This window comes from Triticum aestivum, chromosome 6B (assembly GCF_018294505.1).
Source record: "Triticum aestivum cultivar Chinese Spring chromosome 6B, IWGSC CS RefSeq v2.1, whole genome shotgun sequence".
NCBI lineage: Eukaryota > Viridiplantae > Streptophyta > Magnoliopsida > Poales > Poaceae > Triticum > Triticum aestivum.
In genome coordinates, this window is record NC_057810.1 from 262251473 (window position 1) to 262274931 (window position 23459).

Here is a 23459-nt window from a genome sequence, read left to right on the forward strand (position 1 = left end):
ATTATGTTGGGGTGCTGTATCATAGTTTCTTGATTTATTCTAAGTGCTATCATGCTGTTAATCGCAGATTTGTGTCATTCTTGTTTTGCTTGCCATTTGCAAACCGTGCATCCGATTCCGGTGATCTTTATATCGATTTCAACCGAAATCATCTCATCTTTCCAGTGGCATACTTGGTTTTCCAAGTTGATGCCTTGTTCATCATTTTCCTTTCGGAGCACGCATAAGCTTTGCATATCATGCCATGTATTGCATCATGTTGCTTGTGCATTGCACCGTGATTTATTGTGGTTCCATTGCTTGTGTTCTTGCTTTGGGTAGAGCCGAGAGACGAGTACGTGCATGAGGAACCTGTTGAGAACGCTTACAAGGATCAAGCCTTCGACAACTCTGAGAACTTTGCAGGCAAGATGACCATACCCTCGATATCACTTCTATCTTTGCTTTGCTAGTTGTTTGCTCTATCGCTATGTTAGCTCTACCTATCGATTGTTTATCATGCCTCCCATATTGCCATGTCAAGCCTCTAACCATCCTTTCCTAGCAAACCGTTGTTTGGCTATGTCACCTCTTTTGCTCAGCCCCTCTTATAGCGTTGCTAGTTGCAGGTGAAGATGAAGTTTGTTCCTTGTTGGAACATGGATATTTTGGGATATCACAATATCTCTTATTTAATTAATGCACCTATATACTTGGTAAAGGGTGGAAGGCCCGGCCTTATGCCTGGTGTTTTGTTCCACTCTTGCCACCCTAGTTTCCGTCATACCGGTGTTATGTTCCTTGATTTTGCGTTCCTTACGTGGTTGGGTGGTTTATGGGACCCCCTTGACAGATCGCTTTGAATAAAACTCCTCCAGCAAAGCCCAACCTTGGATTTACCATTTGACTACCTACCACCTATTACTTTTCCCTTGGGTTTTCGCGATCCCGAGGGTCATCTTTATTTTAGCCCCCCCCCGGGCCAGTGCTCCTTCGAGTGTTGGTCCGAACCAGGCAGACTGCGGGGCCACCACGGGGCAACTCGAGGGCTGGTTTTACTCGTAGGCTGACCTATCCACTGTGCCTTGAGAACAAGATATGTGCAGCTCCTATCGGGATTTGTCGGCATAGACGGGCGGCTTTGCTGGTCTTGTTTTACCATTGTCGAAATGTCTTGCGAATCGGGATTCCGAGACTGATCGGGTCTTCCCGGGAGAAGGTATATCCTTCGTTGACCGTGAGAGCTTATGATGGGCTAAGTTGGGACACCCCTGCAGGGTATTATCTTTCGAAAGCCATGCCCGCGGTTATGAGGCAGATGGGAATTTGTTAATGTCCGGTTGTAGAGAACTTGACACTTGACTTCATTAAAATGCATCAACCGTGTGTGTAGCCATGATGGTCTCTTCTCGGCGGAGTCCGGGAAGTGAACACGGTTTGAGTTATGTATGTACGTAAGTAGTTTCAGGATCACTTCTTGATCACTTCTAGCTTCTCGACCGATGCATTGCTTCTCTTCTCGCTCTCACTTGCGTATGTTAGCCACCATATATGCTTAGTGCTTGCTGCAGTTCCACCATATTACCCCCTTTTTCCTACCTACAAGCTTAAATAGTCTTGATCTCGCGGGTGTGAGATTGCTGAGTCCCCGTGGCTCACAGATTCTACCAAAACAGATGGAGGTACCGAGGATACCAGTGCAAGTGGCGCAACCGAGCTTAAGTGGGAGTTTGATGAGGACCTTGGTCGTTACTATGTTTTGTTTCCAGATGATCAGTAGTGGGCCCAATCGGGACGATCGAGGATCTAGCATTTGGGGTTGTCTTCTTTTCATTTGGATTTGACCGTAGCCGGTCTATGAGTGTAATTTGAATGATGTATGATTTATATTATGTATTGTGTGAAGTGGCGATTGTAAGCCAACTCTCTTTATCCCATTCTTGTTCATTACATGGGATTGTGTGAAGATGACCCTTCTTGCGACAAAACCACCATGCGGTTATGCCTCTAAGTCGTGCTTCGACACGTGGGAGATATAGCCGCATCGTGGGTGTTACAGAGATCTTCTCTGGTTGATATCACAACTGCCATTTTGAAAAAGGGTAACATGTTGAGCAGAAGCTGATCATCTGATCCTTTGTTCTCCTTTTGTAATGTACCTCAAACTATTCCTCAGATCTTTGTTCAATGTGTTCCTCCTAAATATACATGGGAAGTTATTGATATGGCAATTGGTGCTGGTTTTTGTCATGCCAAAACTACTACTGAGATTGTGGTGAATGTTTCCATGTGCAGCAAAGTTGGTGCAGCGATGTTGCAGCGTGTTTGTTATTTTACTATTTCATTACAACTTCAAATAATTTCAAATCCCAAAGCTACTAAAGTAGATGGCTATCAAGTAATCTCTCTTTTTTCTTCAAAAAAGGTTAAATACTCTTGTCTTTCCACTTGCTTTCGAAAGCTCCGTAGTTCAAATTTACACAGGATGCTTGAGCAATTTACACAGGATGCTTGAGCATCAAACTGTTAGAAACAATGGGCCTAGCCCATGTACAATTTCTGAAATCTCAAATAGAGACCCATAATTAAAGGGATACTTAGATTTATGCCCCTAGTCATGTCTCACTCAACTGTTTTACCCCTAATTTCCAAGAGCCACCGGCTCTCTCCAAGTCACTTCGCTCCTCTTATACTTCTGCCATTTGACCGTTTGATCTTCAGTTTGAAAACTTCATAACTAATTCATACTAAATCAGAAAAATGCAAATAAGATTTCAAAATGTTCGGAAAAACATCACCTATATGTCAGTGTCATTTGCATTCATGAAAAAAGTGTTGGAAAGTGCACATCCGAGTTTTAGCTCTTATGATACCACCATGAATAGTAAAACGTAGAAAAAAATCAAAAAATTCAAAAACAAATTTGGTGGCAAAGAATGACAAATGTTGTAAGTGCTTGCCAAGTTTCATCAGGGAATGGCATTCGTGGATGTCGTGGCAAAAAAAAATCAGCACTCCAAAATAGATTATTTTTTTGCCACGACTTCCACGAATGTTGTCCCCTGATGAAACTTGGCAAGCACTTAAAACATTTGTCATTCTTTACCACCAATTTTTTTTGAATTTTTTTATTTTTTTAAATTATACTATTCATGGTGGTATCATAAGAGCTAAAACTCGGATGGGCACTTTCCAACACTTTTTCATGAGTGCAAATGACAATGGCATATAGGTGATGTTTTTCCGAACATTTTGTTATCTTATTTGCATTTATTTTTTATTTAGTATGAATTAGTTATGAAGTTTTCAAACTGAGGGTCAAACGGTCAAAGGGCAAAAGCATAAGAGGAGCAAAGTGACTTGGATAGAACTGGTGACTTTTGAAAATTAGGGGTAAACAACCGAGTGGGACACAACCAGGGGCATAAATCTAATTATCCCATAATTAAATGGCAAGTGGTGGTGCTAAAGTTTAGAGGAAGTGTTTCACCGCTTTGTATAGTGGGTTCTCTTTTTTTGCGAGAAACTTCCAATCTATTCATTTTCAATCATGGCAGTACAACGAACACCAGAAATAAAAAAAATTACATCCAGATTCGTAGACCACCTAATGACTACTACAAGCACTGAAGCGAGCCGAAGGTGCGCCACCATCATCACCCCTGCCTTGTCGGAGTCGGACACAACTTGTTGTAGTCGATAGTCGGGAAGTCGTCGTGATAAGATCAAAAGGATCAACGCACCAGAACAGCAACCGCCGCCGATGAAGACAAACTTAGATCGAAAGGATCCAACCTCCACACTAAGTGATGTGTTGAGAAGAGAAATAGAAGACCACACATGCGCTTTGCCTCGCCTGTCCGTGCACAACTTCCTTTTGTAGTTTAATTTTTTGATGTCTTGGCAGACAAGTTAATTATTTCTTGTCCGGTGAGTATATGACTTAGAAACCAAGTTGGTTTGAGATCGTGATCACGACATGATACCGCTTCTGGTCCTATTATATATACCGTTACCAGCCGTGGCAAAAGACACAACGAAAACATCTAGGATTTTGTCACATCTTGCAACTTACACCGCCAAAGTAGTCTATTCCATCCCGAACGCCAACGTGCATCGGCGTGCGCGAGAGGAGGTCTCTGGAAGCGTTCGTCCTTGCGATTTTGCATCGGGAGAGGACGAATTAGGTTTTTGGGAAGTGCTCTGCGTGACTGCCCACGTTCGTCATCACGAGTTGTCTTCTGTCCAAGTCGGGCATCACTACTCGTCATCATCTACAACAACGTTAGCAAAAGATCGTCATCAACATCGTCATCAACAACATCGCTCCCGCAGTAGCTAACGAACAGTACATCCATTGTAATCTGTTTATGTCTCTATTTGTAGTTATTGTTACATATGTGATGATGCCGTGCATGTTATCTGGTTTGTCTAGTATGCTAGATTATTGCATGCTATTTTTTGTAGTACTATTTATGAATTATTTACTGGAATTAATATTGGATTTGCCTAGTATTCCAACACAAACGTGTACAAGCTAAGAAACTTGAGGCTAGAGTTTAACTTTGAATCATCGAACCAAATATTTAAATCTATGGTAGACTAAGGCATAGCCTAGTGGTGGGAAGGGGCTGATGCCTTCCCCCCACCCAGATTCAAGGCATGGTACTTGCAATTTGGGTTTGTTGCACCAATCATACTGTAGGGGGTTCTCTTACAGTCTTTTAGTCAAAAAAATATATTTAAATCCATGCCGAAGAAACTCAAGGTCTTGGTCATTCTAGCACGCATATAACTGGTTAACAAAAAAGCACGTCGTCATCTCTTCGAAGACTATTGATATCTATAAATGTGACTCAAAAATGGAAGTACACAAGAACATGGTGATCAGACGTTGTTGCCCCGCGTTGTCACCTCGACAAGGCGACGGCGACAACAGGGTTGATCAAAACCACTGATTGTGAGCCGAAGAAGGGTGAGGCTCCTATCACCGCCTCAGGGACAGGACCAGGGTACAAGGGAAGATGGAGGTGGCAGAAGGTTGGTGGTGGTACCTGATGTCTACTACGCAACTTTATTCTTGTAGACTCGTGTTGGGCCTCCAAGCGCAGAGTTTTGTAGGACAATAGCAATTTTCCCTCAAGTGGATAACCTAAGATTTATCAACCCGTGGGAGGTGTAAGATGAAGATGGTATCTCTCAAACAACCCTGCAACCAAATACAAGAAATCTCTTGGGTCCCCAACACACACAATACAATGACAAATTGTATAGGTGCACTAGTTTGGCGAAGAGATGGTGATAAAAGTGTAATTTTGATGGAAGAAATATATTTTTATAATCTGAATAAATAAAAACAGCAAGGTAGCAAATAGTAAACGAGCACAAAAATGGTATTGCACTGCTTGAAAATGAGGCCTAGGGTTCGTACTTTCGCTAGTGCAATATCTCAACAAGGCTAATATAATTGGATTATATAACCGTCCATCAACGTGCAATAATGAAGAATCACTCCAAAGTTCCTATCTAGCGGAGAACATACGAAGAAATAGTTTGTAGGGTATGAAACCACCTCAAAGCTATTCTTTCCTATCGATCTATCCAAGAGTTCGTACTAAAATAACACCAAATAATTCCAGATTCATAATACTTAATCCAACACAAAGAACTTCAAAGAGTGCTCCAAGATTTATACCAGAGAAACAAAAGACGAGAACATGCATCAACCCCTATGCATAGATTACCCCAATGTCACCGCGGGAATCCACGAGTTGAGTGCCAAAACACATATCAAGTGAATCAATATGATACCCCATTGTCACCACGAGTATTCATATGCAAGACATATATCAAGTGCTCTCAAATACATAAAAGTATTCAATCCGATAACAACGAAATCTCAAAGGGAAATAACTCAATTCATCACAACAAGATAAAGAGGGGAAAACACCATATGATCCGACTATATTAACAATGCCCGTGATACATCAAGATCATGACATCCCAAGAACACGAGAGAGAGAGAGAGAGAGAGAGAGAGAGAGATTAAACACATAGCGACTGGTACAAATCCTCAACCCCGAGGGTGGACTACTCCCTCCTCATCGTGGTGGCCGCCGAGATGATGAAGATGGCCACAAGAGATGATTCCACCCTCCGGCAGGGTGCTGTAACGGGGTCTAGATTGGTTTTCGGTGGCTACAGAGCCTGATCTAGATTCCCCCCCGAGGATTTTCGGAATATTTGGGATTTTATAGGGCAAAGAGGGGGTGCAGGAGGCCACCGAGGTGGGCACAACCCACCTGGCACGCCCTGGTGGGTTCTGCCCCATTCGGGGCATCCCCCAGGTGCTGCTTTGGCCCACTAGTGGTCTTCTGGTCCTTAAAAAATCCACAAAAAGTTTCGCGGTGTTTGGACTCCGTTTGATATTGATTTCCTGCGATGTAAAAAACAAGCAAAAAACAGCAACTGGCACTGGGCACTGGGTTAATAGGTTAGTCCCAAAAAGTGATATAAAGTTGCTATAAAATGATTGTAAAACATCGAAGAATGATAATATAACAACATGAATACTTCATAAACTATAGATACGTTGGAGACGTATCAACATCCCCAAGCTTAATTCCTACTCATCCTCGAGTAGGTAAATGATAAAATAAATAATTTATGAAGTGTGAATGCTAGCAAAGTGCACAAGTTTGATCAATGACAATTTCAATCACTTTTCCTAGCATCATAACAACAATTCTTTGTCATAAAATTTCTCATGTTAAAGTAGCAACCAATTCACATGTTAAGGTTCAAACAATGAATTCTCTTGAAACTCAACAACCTATGTTCTTAGTCACCAAGCAATTGCAATTCAACTTATTCAATAGAGTCTAAGTAAGAGCTCCACATACTCGACCATCATATAGTCTTCTATGATTACTAACACTCACCGCATACACATGAGCAAAACGTTTCAACCAGACACATAGAAAGATATGGGCTTATTGTTTTGCCTCCCAACGTATTCACCTCAAGGGTGATGTCAACAATAATAACTCATGTTACCCATATCCAACTGGATATATGTGACCAGATCTTTCCTCACCACATGATGCTTGCCAAGAGAGAAAAATAAAAAGGAATAGAGATAAATACTTTGACTCTTTGCATAAAAGTAAATACTAAAAAGTAAAAGATAGGCCCTTCGTAGAGGGAAGTAGAGGTTTCCATGCGCTTTTTGTTTGTATGATCAACCCCTTACTTCAAAAGAACGTCACGTTATATTGCCCCTTATGATAGCAACCTTTATTATACAGTCTGTCGCTTCTATTCTTTGCCACCACAAGTTCGTACAACGCTCAATTTTCTCTTACACTAAATGATCTAATACTTTTAGAAGCAATTTTTATTGCCTTATTGCACCGATGACAACTTACTTGAAGGATCTTGCTCAATCCTTAGGTAGGTATGGTGGACTCTTGAAAATAAGATTTGGGTTTAAGGGTTTTTGGATGCACAAGTAGTATCTCTACTTGGTGCAGAGTTTTTGGCTAGCAAAGATGGGGGGCAAGCACCACATGTTGAAGGATCTATGACAATATAACTTCTATGTGAATATGAACAAACATAAATCATTACGTTGTGTTCCTTGTCCAACATCAACAATTTTGGCATATAATATTTTGATGGGGGCTCACAATCACAAAAGATTTCCAAGATAGTGTATTTGCATGTGAAAGTTCTCTTTCTTCTACTAATCATTCGTGAATTGCTTGTATGACCAATATTGTGATTGTCAAGCCTCAAAAGATTTCACTTTCTAAACCCAATGTGAAGCTACCACTAGGCATGATATGATTTTAACTTCATGGCATTCAATTTATTCAATAATTTACTCATAGGATATAAGTGAATCACAAGAGTAAATGACAAACTACTCCAAAAAGATATAAGTTAAGATCAATCGAGTAGTTAAGTAAATATATAGCTATGCGAGGACTCTCTCTTATTTTAAACTTTCAGATCTAAGTATTTTATTAAAACAACAAGCAAACTGAAAATAAAATGGCATTTCAAGGATAGCACAACTCATGTGAAGAAGCAAAAACTTAGGCTCAACTAATACTAACCGATAATTGTTGTTGAAGAAAGGTGGGATGCCTACCAGGGCATCCCCAAGCTTAGATGCTTGAGACTTCTTGAAATATTATCTTCGGATGCCTTGGGCATCCCAAAGCTTGAGCTTTTTTGTCTCCTTAATTCCTCTCACATCAATATTTTCCTAAATCTCAAAAGCTTCATCCACACAAAACTCAATAAGAACTCGTGAGATAAGTTAGTATAAGCCAATGCAAAAACCTTATCATTCTCTACTGTAGCAAATCACTAAAATTATTATTCAACATTGCATACTAAATGCCTCTGCACATTTAACACTCCTATCCTCAAATAGAATCATTAAACAAGCAAACATATGTAAACAATGCAAACATAACAGCAATCTGCCAAAACAGTACAGTCTGTAAAGAATGCAAGAGTATCAATACTTCTTAAACTCCAAAGATTATGAAAATTTACCACCTTGTAGAAAATTTATCAGAACTTATTTTTCAAAAAGTTTCAACATTTTATCACATTCTGACTTTTCTCGGAAATTTTTGCAACATCGATAAACTTTCTGTTTTGAAACAGCAACTCATATACTTGCAAAATAAGCATGGTAAAGGCTATCCTTGCCACTTCTATTGAAAATAAAGATGAAAAACATTATTCTAAATAACATCAAGAAACTCCTAACAAAGTAAAATGATGCTCCAAGCAAAACACATATCATGTGACATAGCTCCAAGTAAGGTTACTGATAATGTTGGAGACGAAAGAGGGGATGCCTTCCGGGGCATCCTCAAGCTTAGTTGCTTGGATCTTCATTGAATATTTCCTTGGGGTGCCTTGGGAATTCCCAAGCTTAGAGTCTTGTCACTCCTTATTCTTCTCATATCGACATCTCACCCAAAACTTGAAAACTTCAATCACACAAAACTTAACGGAACTTTGTGAGATAGGTTAATATGATAAAGAGAAAATCATTTCACTTTTGGTACTGTCAAAGAAAAGATTAATAATTGTTATCACACAATTCCTAATGTAGCATGTCATTTGCACAATTTATATTGAGCAATATAAGCCATGGAAACTAGAAAACAAGCAAACTATGCATTGAAAACAGAATCTGTCAAAAACAGAAAAGTCTGTAGTAATCTGTACTCCAACCATATTTATGCTACTCCAAAAATTCTGATAATATAGGAAAGCCTGGGTAATTTGTATATATATCACCTGTAAAAAATTCAGATCAAAAGCACGTTCCAGAGAATTTACAAAATTCCTGGACTAAGCGCAAAAGTTTCTATTTTTGGACAGAATCAAGTCAACTATCATCCACACTATCCCAAAGGCTTTACTTGGTACTTTATTGAAACAAAAGCTATAAAACATGATTACTACAGTAGCATAATCATGTGAACACACAAAAACAGTAGGTAAAAGTGTTGGGTTGTCTCCCAACAAGCACTTTTATTTTATGCCTTTTTAGCCAGGCATGACGATTTCAATGATGCTCACATAATAATTTTGAGTAGCATCATGAGTATATTCATCAATATAACCATCACATGAAGCATTCTTTTCATGATCCAAAAGCATAGAAAATTTATTACTCTCCGTATAAGCATTTTTATTCTCATTCACAATGGTGGGAGTATCATATGAAACTTGAATACGATAAATTGTTTCCACATTAAAAGAGTAATGTTCAGAAAAATAGTAATCATAACTATGACAAGTTCTAATAAATATAATCATCACTACTTTTCATAACATAAGTATCATCACAATAATCATCATAAGTAGCAATTTTGTTCTCATCATAGATAGGAGGCATGCAACCTTCATAGCAAGTTTGATCTTTCAAAGTAGGGGGACTAAAAAGATCATCTTCATTAGACATAGCATCCCCAAGCTTGGGACAAATATTAATTGCAGCAAATAAATTCTCAAACATGTCATTCTCATCAAACATAACATCTCCAAGCTTGTGCCTTTTTTTGCAGCGAACTTCGAGCTTTATTCAAACGAAGGTGTTTGCTGGACAGTCAGCCATGAGGCTGCTAACCAGAAAACTTGGAGTTTCAGAGATCCAGCTCTCAGTTACAGACACGTTACATGCCTGCTGCACATAGAGGTGCGCTGGACCGTTAGCTGATCTGCTTACATGATTTATTACAAAAGAATCAAAACTAGCAGCAAGCTCCTCAATTTCGTAGAATACTGGTGCCACAACAGAGCGACTGTTGAGGCGAGTGTTCCAGAGATTAACGATCTCTAGACAGTCGGTTTCCATCATCACCTGAGCATAGCCCCGTAGATTTGCAAAGATAACACCATCCCGCAGAGCCAGTGCCTCGGCAATCATCGGGTCAGTGACCCCATGCAAGGGTTTACACCATGCGCCTAGAAGCGTGTTTTTTGAGCGAGCAACTCCTCCTGCTCCGCTCATCTCAGCCAAGTGTCGAACAGCGGCATCGGTGTTGATCTTTACTTGGCCCAATTCAGGTGGCCTCCAGCCATGGCCTGGTAATGAAGATGCATGCTGTTTGGGGACGTCGAGCAAGGCCAGCGCCTCTCTGGTGAGTCTAATAGAGATCGCCGGGTCATACTTTTCGCCGTCATGAGTCCACCTATTGCGAGAGCTCCAAATAGACCACATGATGGTGATTATTGTTGCGCGCTCCTTTCCATTAAACATTGAGCCACATAAAATGTTGCTTGCCCAAGAGGATGGATGAAGCCTTGGCAGTTTGATATCTAAGACCAACCTCGCTTCTTCCCAGAATTGTCGAGCATGTGAGTAGTGTAACAACGCATGCTCGAGATCTTCCTCTTTTGCTTGACATACTTTACATAAACTGACATCTCTGATATGTCTGCGATGCAGCGTCTTCTCATCAGGTAGGATGCCTCGAAGGACTCGCCACCAGAAAACACACACTTTTGGGACAACTTTGAGAGACCATAGGGATTTCCACAGCTGTGATTGATCTACTGAAGCTCCTGTAGCCTGCCCTTCACCTAGAGCTAATTGCTCGTTGCGGTTCATAAGAGCTCGGTACACTGTTTTCACACTGTAAATGCCTGATTTCTCATGCGCCCATGCTAGAAAATCTGCATCACCACCTCGCCGCAATGAAATATTCAGTATAGCTTCGACGTCTGGTGTGATGAAGGTTTCCCGTACCAACTCCCTCTTCCAGGTCCAGTTGGCTGTATTGATAAGATGGCTAACCCATTCCACATTAGTATTGGGAGGTTTTAGCAATGAGGTTCTGGGAGACGTGATGTGTATCCACTTATCTGCCCAAGCATTGATGGTGGTGCCATCACCCACCCGCTGGACTAAGGCCATACTGAGAGCCTCACGCCTAGCCACTATGGCACACCAAATTGCTGAGGAAGAATGGGGAACATTGGCATGCATGAAATCAGTGTCTGGGAAATATCTCCCCTTCAAAACTCTAGCACAAAGGGAGTTCGGATTTTTCATAAACCTCCAACCATGCTTTCCCAGTAGTGCTAAGTTAAAGAGATGGTAGTCCCGGAAGCCCATACCACCTTTGCATTTTGGAACTGTGAGTCCTTTCCATGATATCAAGTGAAGAGATCTTCGATCTATAGAACTGCTCCACCAATATTTGGCCATACTTGAAGTCAAACTCTTACATACTTTCTTTGTCAACAAAAAACAGCTCATGCTGAACATGGGAATCGCCTGCACTATGGACTTCAACAAAGCTTCTCTTCTTGCGCATGCAAAAAGCCGTTCAGACCAGCCCTGCATTTTGCCCTTTGATCGATCCCCGATATGCTCAAATGTGCCGCTTATAATCTTTCCAACGGCTATTGGGAGTCCAAGGTATCTCTCGCTGAAGGTTTCAGCATACACTCCAAGGATCCCTTTCAAAGCTTGCCTGGATGTTTGTGAGGTATTCGGGCTGAAGTATATTGCACTTTGATCCCGATTCACATACTGGCCGATGCTTCCCCATAAATCCACAAAATTTGATTAAGTCGCTCTACACTGGCTGCATTTGTGTTGATGAAAATTAAGCAATCATCTGCAAAAAGTAGATGACTAACCCAGGGTAACCGAAAACTCACTCTTACACCCCTATCAGTGGCGGCACCATAATATTTCAGAAGGGATGAGAGGCCTTCTGCACATAGGAGAAATAAGAATGGTGAAGCTGGGCAGCCTTGCCGAAGTCCTCTTGATGGGGTGAAGTAGGGTAGCAGCTCCCCGTTCACTTGAACCGAGAGGCGCACAGAAGTAACCCATTTCATAACCAATCGAACTAGTGTGTTGCTAAAGCCAAGTATGAGAACAATAGCCTCCAGATAGTGCCACTCCACGCGGTCGTATGCTTTCATCATGTCGAGCTTAACCGTGCATGTCGTATTCTTCCCCCTCTTCCTTATTCGCAAAGTGTGAACACTTTTGAAAGCAACCAAAACATTATCAGTTATTAAGTGTCCCAGAACAAAGGCGCTTTGTTCCTCACTTATAATTTCGTCCATACAGCCCCCATATGATTCGAAATTGGTTTCGCAGCTATTTTGTATAAGACGGGACACAATGCAATGGGACGGTACTTGGGATCATCTGAGGGTGTCTCACCTTAGGGATGAGAGTAATCGAAGTGCCGTTCAGTCCCACCGGTAGATCACCTCCATTAAGAAATCCAAGCACCGCAGCTATGACATCATCTTGTGGCTTGGCATATCATAAGCATAATCACTCTCATCATTAATACTATGAATAGCACCAACAGTATAACAATTGCTATCATCATAATTTCCAAAGTTGGTGCCAAAAAGATTTCCAAGATTATAAGAAGTATCATTATCTTCTCAATTATAATCATCACAACAAGCAATAGGCATAACAAAATCATCATCAAGTGCATCATCTTCCACAATTATTTTTGATTCATTTTCATGAGGCACAACAATAATATGAGCAACATTATTTGGGAGAGATACCTTTTTACCTCTATTCTTTCTTCTTTTCTTCTTCTTCACCACATCATGTGTGGGTTTAATAATCTTTTCAAGCCTCTTATTGATGAGATTGGTTGGATAGGAAGCTCCTCCTCGTTACCTGATTCATCATAATAAACACTAGGAGGGTATTGGGAAATATTTCCCCTTTCATTAGTACTCTCTTCATATTCTATTTGTTTTCTTGTCTTTAGATAGTTGGCAATACAAGGATTCTCAATGCAATTTACCGCACAAAACATATAAATTTCCTCTAGATCAAAATCAAGAAATCTCTTGAGATTAAATTTTGGAAAACCATTAGTTATAAGTTTTATTTCTTCATACCCAAAAAGAAGACTAAGCTCTTTATGATGCTCAAGGGTAATCAAGTTATCGCAATTCTTGGACACGATTTGATCATGAAACAATTTGTATTGGAGATTTAGATGACCACGTTCATTGCAAAGTTCACAAGGGTGGCGGAAAAATTAAATCTTTCAGCACAATCATCTAGCCTCTCTTGCAACTTTTTCGTTTCAAAATATTTATGCTTCTTACAAAATCTATCTTCCCTTGTTGGTGTGCAATTGCACTCCCAGTTCACTCCGCAAAAAGTGACATGCTTATAAGAAACATTTTTGTCATGACTTGTGCAATCATCATTAGCATTTTGGATATTCAAAAAATTCATACTAACAACATTGCAATCATGCTCATCATTCAAATATTTTGTGCCAAACATTTTATTGACTTCTTCTTCTAACTTGAGCACAATTTTTTGATCCATCATTGCAAGAAATATATTATAAAGATGATCAATAATATAATGCAACCTCAATTCCATTTTTATGTAGTTTTCTTTTTATAAACCAAACTAGTGATAAAACAAGAAACTAAAAGATTCAATCGCAAGATCTAAAGATATACCCTCATGCACTCACCTCTCTGACAACAGCACCAGAAAAGAGCTTGATGTCTACTACGCAACTTTATTCTTGTAGACTCGTGTTGGGCCTCCAAGCGCAGAGTTTTGTAGGATAGTAGCAATTTTCCCTCAAGTAGATGACCTAAGGTTTATCAATCCGTGGGAGGTGTAGGATGAAGATGGTCTCTCTCAAACAACCCTGCAACCAAATACAAGAAATCTCTTGTGTCCCTAACACACCCAATACAATGGCAAATTATATAGGTGCACTAGTTCGGCGAAGAGATGGTGATAAAAGTGTAATATTGATGGTAGAAATATATTTTTATAATCTGAATAAATAAAAACAGCAAGGTAGCAAATAGTAAACAGGCACAAAAACGGTATTGCAATACTTGAAAATGAGGCCTAGGGTCCGTACTTTCACTAGTGCAATCTCTCAACAATGCTAATATAATTGGATCATATAACCGTCCCTCAGTGTGCAACGAAGAATCACTCCAAAGTTCCTATCTAGCTGAGAACATACGAAGAAATCATTTGTAAGGTACGAAACCACCTCGAAGCTATTCTTTCCGATCGATCTATCCAAGAGTTCGTACTAAAATAACACCAAATAATTCCAGATTCATAATACTCAATCCAACACAAAGAACTTCAAAGAGTGCCCCAAGATTTCTACCGGAGAAACAAAAGATGAGAACGTGCATCAACCCCTATGCATAGATGACGCCAATCTCACCACGGGAATCCGCAAGTTGAGTGCCAAAACACATATCAAGTGAATCAATATGATACCCCATTGTCACCACGAGTATTCATATGCAAGACATATATCAAGTGCTCTCAAATCCATAATAGTATTCAATCCGATAACAACGAAATCTCAAAGGAAAAAACTCAATCCATCACAACAAGATAGAGAGGGGAAAACACCATATGATCCGACTATATTAACAAAGCCCGAGATACATCAAGATCGTGACATCTCAAGAACACGAGAGAGAGAGAGGGAGATGAAACGCATAGCTACTGGTACAAACCCTCATCCCCGAGGGTGGACTACTCCCTCCTCATCGTGGTGGCCGCCGAGATGATGAAGATGGCCACCGGAGATGATTCCCCCCTCCGGCAGGGTGCCGGAACGCGGTCTAGATTGGTTTTGGATGGCTACAGAGCCTTGCGGCGGCGGAACTTCTGATCTAGGTTTTTCCCCGAGGGTTTTTGGAATATTTGGGATTTTATAGGGCAAAGTGGGGGTGCAGGAGGCCACCAAGGTGGGCACAACCCACATGGGTACGCCTGGCCCAGGCGCGCCCTGGTGGGTTGTGCCCCCCTCGGGGCACCCCCAGGTGCTGCTCTGGCCCATTGGTGGTTTTCTGGTCCATAAAAAATCCACAAAAAATTTCGCGGTGTTTTGATTCCATTTGATATTGATTTCCTGCGATGTAAAAAACTAGCAAAAAAACAGCAACTGGCACTAGGCACTGGTTCAATAGGTTAGTCCTAAAAATGATATAAAGTTGCTATAAAATCAATATAAAACATCCAAGAATGATAATATAACAGCGTGAATACTTCATAAATTATAGATACGTTGGAGACGTATTAGTACCTCACAACTCTAGCCCGGCCTCCCTCTTAATTTTCCAGTCCTTCCCTCCTCTGTCCATCTCTGGCACTTTACAAGGTTATTACGGACGGTTATTATTTAGGAACCAAAATATTCTATGAGTTATAGTTGATATTTTTTTCGACTTCTTTACATGAACAAATTCTACTCGCCATCTTTAAAATTCAACCATTCATAAACATTCCATGAAAGTTTGAAGGTGTGAAAGTTGCAGGTTCAAGTGTAAAAATATCAATTTCGAAAAGAAGGATAACTATCGGCATCATCATCGATTGATGCACGCAACCATATATGACTTCCCTACTTATAAAGATTGGAGTTGATGGTCTTCTCGCATCATCCACCTGAATCCCTCTCCTTTTGTCTTCTTGCCTCATCCAATCACCTACTCATGTTGTCTCTCACCATTAATCTCATTCGTGTCAACTGCCAAAACCCATCTAAGATAGCCTACAAGTTTTTTAAGTAAAGTAAATTACATCGTATTTCCTTTGGTTTTGCCACGTAGCACAAGCAACTTGCTAGTAAGTAGTATAAAATAATGCTTAGCATAGATGCCAAAAAATTCGTCTTGCGAAAAAGAAAAGAAAAACACAAGGTCATCCACATTATTGGACCTACCTCATAGTAGAATCTCCCCAGAAACCTACCACCAACTCCATAACTATGCCTTATAATTCAACAACGAGCCACACGTGAGAGAACAAAGGAGCAAACTCCAAGATAATGCCTTCAACAAAGAATTGATGCTCAAATGCCGATGTTAGTTGGTTCAACCAAAGTCAAACCTAGGGCTATGATTCCCGAAGTAGAACTTGGAGTCAACACTTCCAATAAGGATACAAAGCACATACGATGATGTTGACTGATCTAGCTAGAGGGCTAAATCATAGATTTTCAGCCAGGATAATACAACTTCGATGTCGCAACTAGGTTGTACAACTCTACACCGTCTCACTTGCACGGAACTTGTCGGCCAAACAAGAATTCAACGAAAGAGAAGACATCACCCTGTTGCTTTCGGTCAACAAGTTCTTCCTTATGATGCCCATCTTCCCCAATGAAAGAGAAGACATCACTGCCGCACCCCCGTTTAGTAGATGGATGTCGTGCGCCATAACAACACCTAGCAGTATCCGCCACCACGTGTGTCATGCCCAATGGCGCATGTCAGTGGAAGAGCCACGATGCCGCATGCCACACCACCTCACTATGATCACCACTGTTGCTCGCCTCCATGACGTGCTGCCACGACCTGCTGAGGACATGACTACCTTGGATGCAACCAAAAATATTGCATACGTGTATATTTTTGAGGTGGTTTCTAATAAAAATTATGCAATAATTTATTTATATTCTCTGGAACAAAAATATTTCACCTATTTGTACTTCATGCCTAATTTCAGAATTACCGGACACTTGTACAAACCACGTGTGAAGATAAAGAAAATAATAATAATTAGGTGTTGTTCAAGAAGTCATCTCACATTACTTTTGGCTTAACCCCACACGTTCTGAACTTAGATTCGGACTGCACAGACCTACCTGACTTCAAATGCTTATAACTTTTGCATCCGGACTCTGAATTGAGTGAATCTTTTTCTTTTGGAAAGCTTACCTCGTGTACTTTCCAACCTAATTAGATTCACCATCAAATTCCTTGTGGGAGCGGAGATAAAGAAAAAACAGTGCGATGCTACTGCAAAATCCGAGTCAAAATCCAAGTCAAAAGATGTTGTGTCATCTTCACTTGGACCCATGTGCCCTGTACGACCTATGGTTAGGTTGTGACTGCCTTTGGACGTTCTTCCACCCTCTTGTCTGCCACTCCTTAGTTGTATATGAGTAGATCAATCTCATAGCAATTTTTTTGGGTTTTGTTTAATTAACAGTTAGTCACCGCTGTAACTTTGTGTACTTCGTTTGTGTCCAACGACCATGCCAAGACTATTTTTGGAACCCCACTTTTATCAATATTTTATCTATATCCACAATATTCAGATTGTTTTTTATCATACTCTTGCTCGTTCTTCGGTTGCTTGCAGGAATAGACATTGGTGGTCGGGCTGATCATGCTTCCGGTATCGTCAGTAACCTCTAGGAGATTGGTTTAGCGATTGCCAAGGTATAATATGGTCACTCAATTGTAGTCGAGTTGTCAAAGTCTTTCTCCACCAAAGCGATAGTTACACATCATCGGAAGATTGTGACACCTTTGCCCTATCACAACTCGACAAGCCACACCGCAAAGCACTGACCGACCTTCATGCCATATCCAATTGTGGCTGTCCTCAATCCGTCATTGTAACCCTCGCTACTGCTAGCCATGGATGAGAACCAACTCCCGCACCCACTCCCGGACCATGAAACTAGACGAGGTAGGCGAGGAATCTTCCCCGCCACATACTGAAACTAAGCTTGTCGGTCGTGTCCGTTATGCAGCCTGACAGGCTGGCACTGCTTGTGCGGCTAGGGCTACGAGTCTTCCAATTCTAGTGTGTTCACGTCTTAGGACATGATTGATCTCGCTAGTTGCGAGGGAGAGATGGAAGCAAGGGACTACCATCGGTTGGCTCATCCCGGCTCTCCGATGCAGCCTGCTAGAGGAGGAAAAAGAAGGGGTTAGGTTGGAGAAGGAAGAGAGGTGCCAAACCATGGATTTTTTTCTTTTTGCGAAAAAACTTTCAATCTATTCATCTTCAATCATGGTAGTACAACGAACACTTAGAAATAATAAAAATTACATCCAGATCCGTAGACCACCTAGCGACGACTACAAACACTGAAACGAGCTGAAGGCGTGCCGCTGTCATCGCCCCTCCCTCATCGGAGCTGGGCAAACCTTATTGTAGTAGACAATCGGGAAGTCATCGTGCTAAGGTCCCATAGAACCAAAGCACCAGAACAACAAGCGCCGCGGATGAAGAGTGTAGATTAAAAGGATCCAACCTGAAGACACACGAACGAAGACGAACCACAAACAGATCCGAGCAAATCCACCAAAGACAGATCCGCCGGAGACACACCTTCACACGCCCACCGATGATGCTACACGCATCACCGGAACGGGGACTAGATTGAAAGACCTTTATTCCATCTTCAGGGAGCCGCCGCCGTCTCGCCTTCCTAAGCAGGACGCAAAGCCTAACAAAGCTCAAAAAAGAAAATGAAAACAAAGCCCTCCCACCGGTAAGGGGCCGAGATCCACTCCGCCTCCATAACCCTAAGGCCACCTGAAACGAGACGGACCGACGGCGGCGGAGGCAAAAGAACCCGAGTTTTGGGGAGGCGGCGGCTGGCTACGTTCCTTAGGCTTGCTATGTGATGCCGAATTACTCTGTCGTTGTATCGTAGGGTCTGGTCTAAAATAATCAAATTTCACGGGAGAGACAAAATCGACTTACAATGAAATTATTTTTAGGCAGCTTATATAGCCGGTCCCATGGAACAAACCTCATGCTTATTTTATTCAAGTCATGATAAACAGGTAGTACAACGGGCAAACCCGTCACCATTGACGGTGCAAGGCAACTATGCGGCACATGTTTATTATGCAAGAGGCCGAGATCGGAGTAAACCCTCCTTTTCGAAAAAAGAACCTACACCTTTATACGAACAGTTGGACGCAGGTACAGATCATTCTTCCTTCGGATGGTGATGCCCATCTCCTCAGTCATGTCCAGCTCGCTCGGGGCCACCCCGTCCGGGAGCTCCCAGTCGAAGTGGTAGAGCAGCACGGCCAGCACGATCTCAATGCTGGCCAGCCCGAACGCCAAGCCAGGGCAGAGCCTGCGCCCAGCCCCAAACGGTATGAACTCGAAATCCGTCCCCTTGAGGTCGACCTTGGAGTTCTCGAACCGCTCCGGTTTGAACTCCTCCGGGTCGTCCCAGAACTTGGGGTCCCTGCCGATCGCCCATGCATTCACGAACACGACGAAGCCTTTGGGCACGTCGTACCCCATGATCTTGCACGTCTCGTTGCACTCCCTTGGGACGAGCAATGGCAGCGCCGGGTGCAGCCTCAGGGTCTCCTTGACGACGAGCTTCAGGTAGGTCATGTCGGCCAGGTCGGCCTCGGTCACGGTAGGCTTCCCGCCGAGTTTGTCGCGCAGCTCGGCCTGTGCTTTCTGCATCACTCTCGGGTTCCTCATCAGCTCTGACATCGCCCATTGGAGTGCATCTGATGATGTCTCCGTCCCGGCGCCAAAGAGATCCTGTAAAGTGCGCAGTTAGTCTGTTAATTAGTCCGTGAACAGAGTGAACAAATAGTGCATTAAGCACGAGTAAAAACACTTACTATCGTGACAGCCTTGATGTTGCCGATGGTGAGAGGCACCTCGAGGTCACCTTCCTCGTGTATCCTCACGAGCTCGTCCATCAGGTCCTCCTCCTCTCCCGTCACGGCGTTCCTGGTCGACGGTGCAGCCATGGCCTCCTTTCGCTTCTGTCGCTGCCGGTAGGCGTTCTCCACCAGCTCGTAGGTCGTGAGGTAGCCCCTGTGGCCGCGCCGCCTCGTGCCACCGAAGGCGCGCACGAGCCACGATGACGGGAACCATTCGGCCATGGTGAAACCCGATGCGATCTTGACGATGTCCGCCAACACCACCAGGAACTCGTCCCTCCTCTCGAACCTCTCGCCGATCATGGTGCGCATCGTCGAGTCCGCGATGACCCAAAAGATCTGCTCGCAGAGGTTGACGGTTTCTCCCGGCGGCGTGGCGGCGATGGCGGCTACGAGGCGGCCGGCCTCCTCCTCCCGCACGCGGTGGAACGAGTGGACGCGCCGGACGCTGAGCAGCTTCACGATGGAGATCTTGCGGAGCTGCCGCCACAGGGCGCCGTACGGCGCGAAGAAGATCCCCTTCCCCATGGGGCGCAGCTTCTGTATGGTGGGTGGATACGGCCGCCAGGCGAACTTCATGTCGTGCACCTTCATGATCTCGCGGGCGGCGTCCGCGGACGAGACGAACACGGCCGGGAGCTCCCCGAGCCGGAGGTACATGAGCGGCGCGTCCAGCTCGCGCGCGATGTCGGCCACGGCACGGTGCGCGATCGGGCTGCGGAGGAGGTGGTGCAGGTTGTGGATGAAGGGCAGCGACGACGGGCTTGGCGGCAGCTTCAGCGCCGGCGCCGTCGTCGTGGCGCCACGCTTCCTAAGAAGCTTGAGGAGGAGGAGGAGGGCCAGGAAGGCGCAGAACCAGTACACGAGTTGCTGCATGGCCATGGTTGGTGCGTTAAGGTGATGGTCTGATGGAGCTAGCCAGCGATCTGATCTGCTCATTATATAGCCATTTCCCGTGTAGGAGCGGAGCACGAAACAACCATCAAGGTTGGAAGCAGCAGCTGGTTCCAACCAAACTCCACTGGTGCCAAAGGTTGTTAGTTGGTAGCTTGGCGCCGGTGAAGGTCGTTCCAAACCGAGCTCATGCAAGGCGAGTCAGATTATGTCTGGACTCTGGAGCAGTAACGTTAGTTTTCACGTAAGTACATGGCCAGGTTACGTGCTTCTTGATGATGTGAAGTTGTGCACTAGCTGTAAAGTTTCAGTGCAGATGGGATGCGTGGAATGGAAGCGTAGGCAAGCAGGGAGCGTGCATGTTCATATATGGACGAACAAGGTATAGGAGATGGGAGCACCTATGCATCGGGTACCTGAAATTCTTGTCTGTTTCAGTCACTTTGGTTCTGAGCCGCTGGATGAAAAATCAACAATCAGAAAAAAAAGTGACTGAAATTAGATTTAGTTTCAATCAAATCCGGATAGACAACAGAAAGCCTGATGGGCACACCGAACAGGACGCAAACAAACCCCATAAACCCGCTAACTAGAACTCACCTTGCCGGGACTTCTTCCTTTCCTCTTCTTTCCTCTCACGACTTCTTCTCGCGACTTCTTCCTTTCCTCCGACGTTGCCATTGTATCCTGCATCACCATGGAAGAAGATGAAGAAAATCAAAGGATGAGAAAATCAAAAGGCAAACAAATAGCAGAAGAGGATCACAACACTTGGGCTATGCAACAATCACATATCAGAATTCTAAAAACCCTCTCTAATTCTCAAAACCCTAGCTGATCTCAAATCTCACACCACAAATCATGACATAGTTGCGAGTAAATTGCATAAAACCACCACTTTGGGGGTTAGGTTTGCGAAAAACACTAGGATGCATTTCTCTACAGAAGACACCACATCTTGCGTAATTGTTTTGCAAAAATCACTGATCGACGGATCTGGCCCTGTTAAGTAAGATTATGACAGGTGGGTCCCGTTTTTGCATACGTGGCATAACGGCTCCAGCCAAACGACGTTTGACGATGAATTTTTCTAGATTTGCAAACCAGTCCCTGTAATTTTACAGGGACACCCTTCAATCAAAATAAGAAAAGCAATCAGCTCCATGGATCTGCTCGTGCCTTGCCGGCCCAAGCACGCAAGTAGAGACACGACGTGTCTCGTCGCCGGCAAGGGGGCGCGCCGTCGGGACCTGGGAGGAGTGGCTGTGGCGCAGAAAGTCGTGGATGCTTGGGGCGGTGGCCGTGGAGATGGTCGTCGGCGGGCGGCGTGGCTACGCGGGCAAGGCGGAGGCGTCCACGGCGCTCGCCCGCAACGTTGTGGTTCAGCGGCTGCGACTCGAGGCTGCGATCCAGCCGGCCGGGAGGAATAGAGAGAGGGGAGAGGAGCCGCAGGGGCCGCCGGGCGCCGGTGACGCCGGTGGGCGGCATGGCCATGCTGGCATCGTCAAGGAGCCCGCGGGAAAGCGTCAAGGAGCCCGTGGCGTCGCTAAAATCCCACGATGCAACTGAATGACGTGCACGTACAGGGCTCACCTTGCATCGCCGAATTCCCTCTGCTCGTTGGCGCACCGTGGCGGGCGAGCTCGGCTCCAAGGAGGGAGTTCGTGGTCGGAGCCGGGAAATAAGAGTGCAGGAGGGCCGAGGCGACGCTCTGGCAACCAGAGGAGGAGGGGGTTCGGCCAGGGTGCAGGCGGCTCAGCCAGAGGAGGAGATGTGGCTGCAGCACCTCACCTCAGGGAAGAGCTCGCGACGGATTTGACCGGTGGCGGTGAGAAAGTGGAGGTCTTTTCATTTATTTATTTTTGATAGAAAAGACTTTTCGATGAGAGGAAGAAAGAAGAATTGGAGGAGAAGACCCAACTGACAGGTGGACCCCGTGTCCCGCCTAACATCGTTTGGCTGGAGCCCGTTACGCCACGTATGCAAAAATGGGATCCACCTGTCATAATCTCACTTAACAGGGCCAGATCCGCCGATCAGTGGTTTTTGCAAAACAATTACGCAAGATGTGGTGTCTTCTGTAGAGAAAATGTATCCTAGTGTTTTTCGCAAACCTAACCCTCAAAGTGGTGGTTTTATTCAATTTACTCCATAGTTGCACCTGAGAACAATACAACTCGCAGATATTTAGGATATGTAAGTACTAGATAAGATCCCCATAACATGATTTGTGTTCTTTCTTTTCTATGTAGGACACTGGATCATGCAAACCAAACACTGAATCATGTGCAAAACAGGTATGAAGTATAACCCACTGAATTCATTAACATAACTAAAATACGATCATGACAACCACATATCATAATTTCGCTGATGACCACCTCTCAGGTATGCTTTCATTGTCAACATAACAACCAAGAGATCACTAAAAAATACACTTCCGTGATGATACGTGTTTGTCACAGTAGGTTACGTTTTCTGTCATGCATGTACATCCATGATGATTTTATGACAGAATCAAGATAGTCATACCTGTGTTGTCGTAGAAGTGTTCCATGACATTACCAAATTATCATCACGGAAGTGTCCACTTTCATGAC

At 43.5% G+C, this 23459-nt stretch overlaps 1 protein-coding gene across 1 annotated transcript; it reads right to left on the reverse strand.

Annotated features, from left to right (window-relative positions):
• Nucleotides 1-19066: 19066 nt before the first annotated feature.
• On the reverse strand, nt 19067-22687 carry LOC123136870 (desmethyl-deoxy-podophyllotoxin synthase). Its single transcript, XM_044556378.1, has 4 exons — nt 22453-22687; nt 21460-21546; nt 19921-21316; nt 19067-19837 (listed from the first exon to the last, which is right to left on the reverse strand). Exons 3-4 carry the CDS (start codon nt 20902-20904, stop codon nt 19223-19225), a joined length of 1599 nt encoding a protein of 532 aa, XP_044412313.1. The 5' UTR covers nt 20905-21316; nt 21460-21546; nt 22453-22687; the 3' UTR covers nt 19067-19222.
• Between the last annotated feature and the right edge of the window lie 772 nt (nt 22688-23459).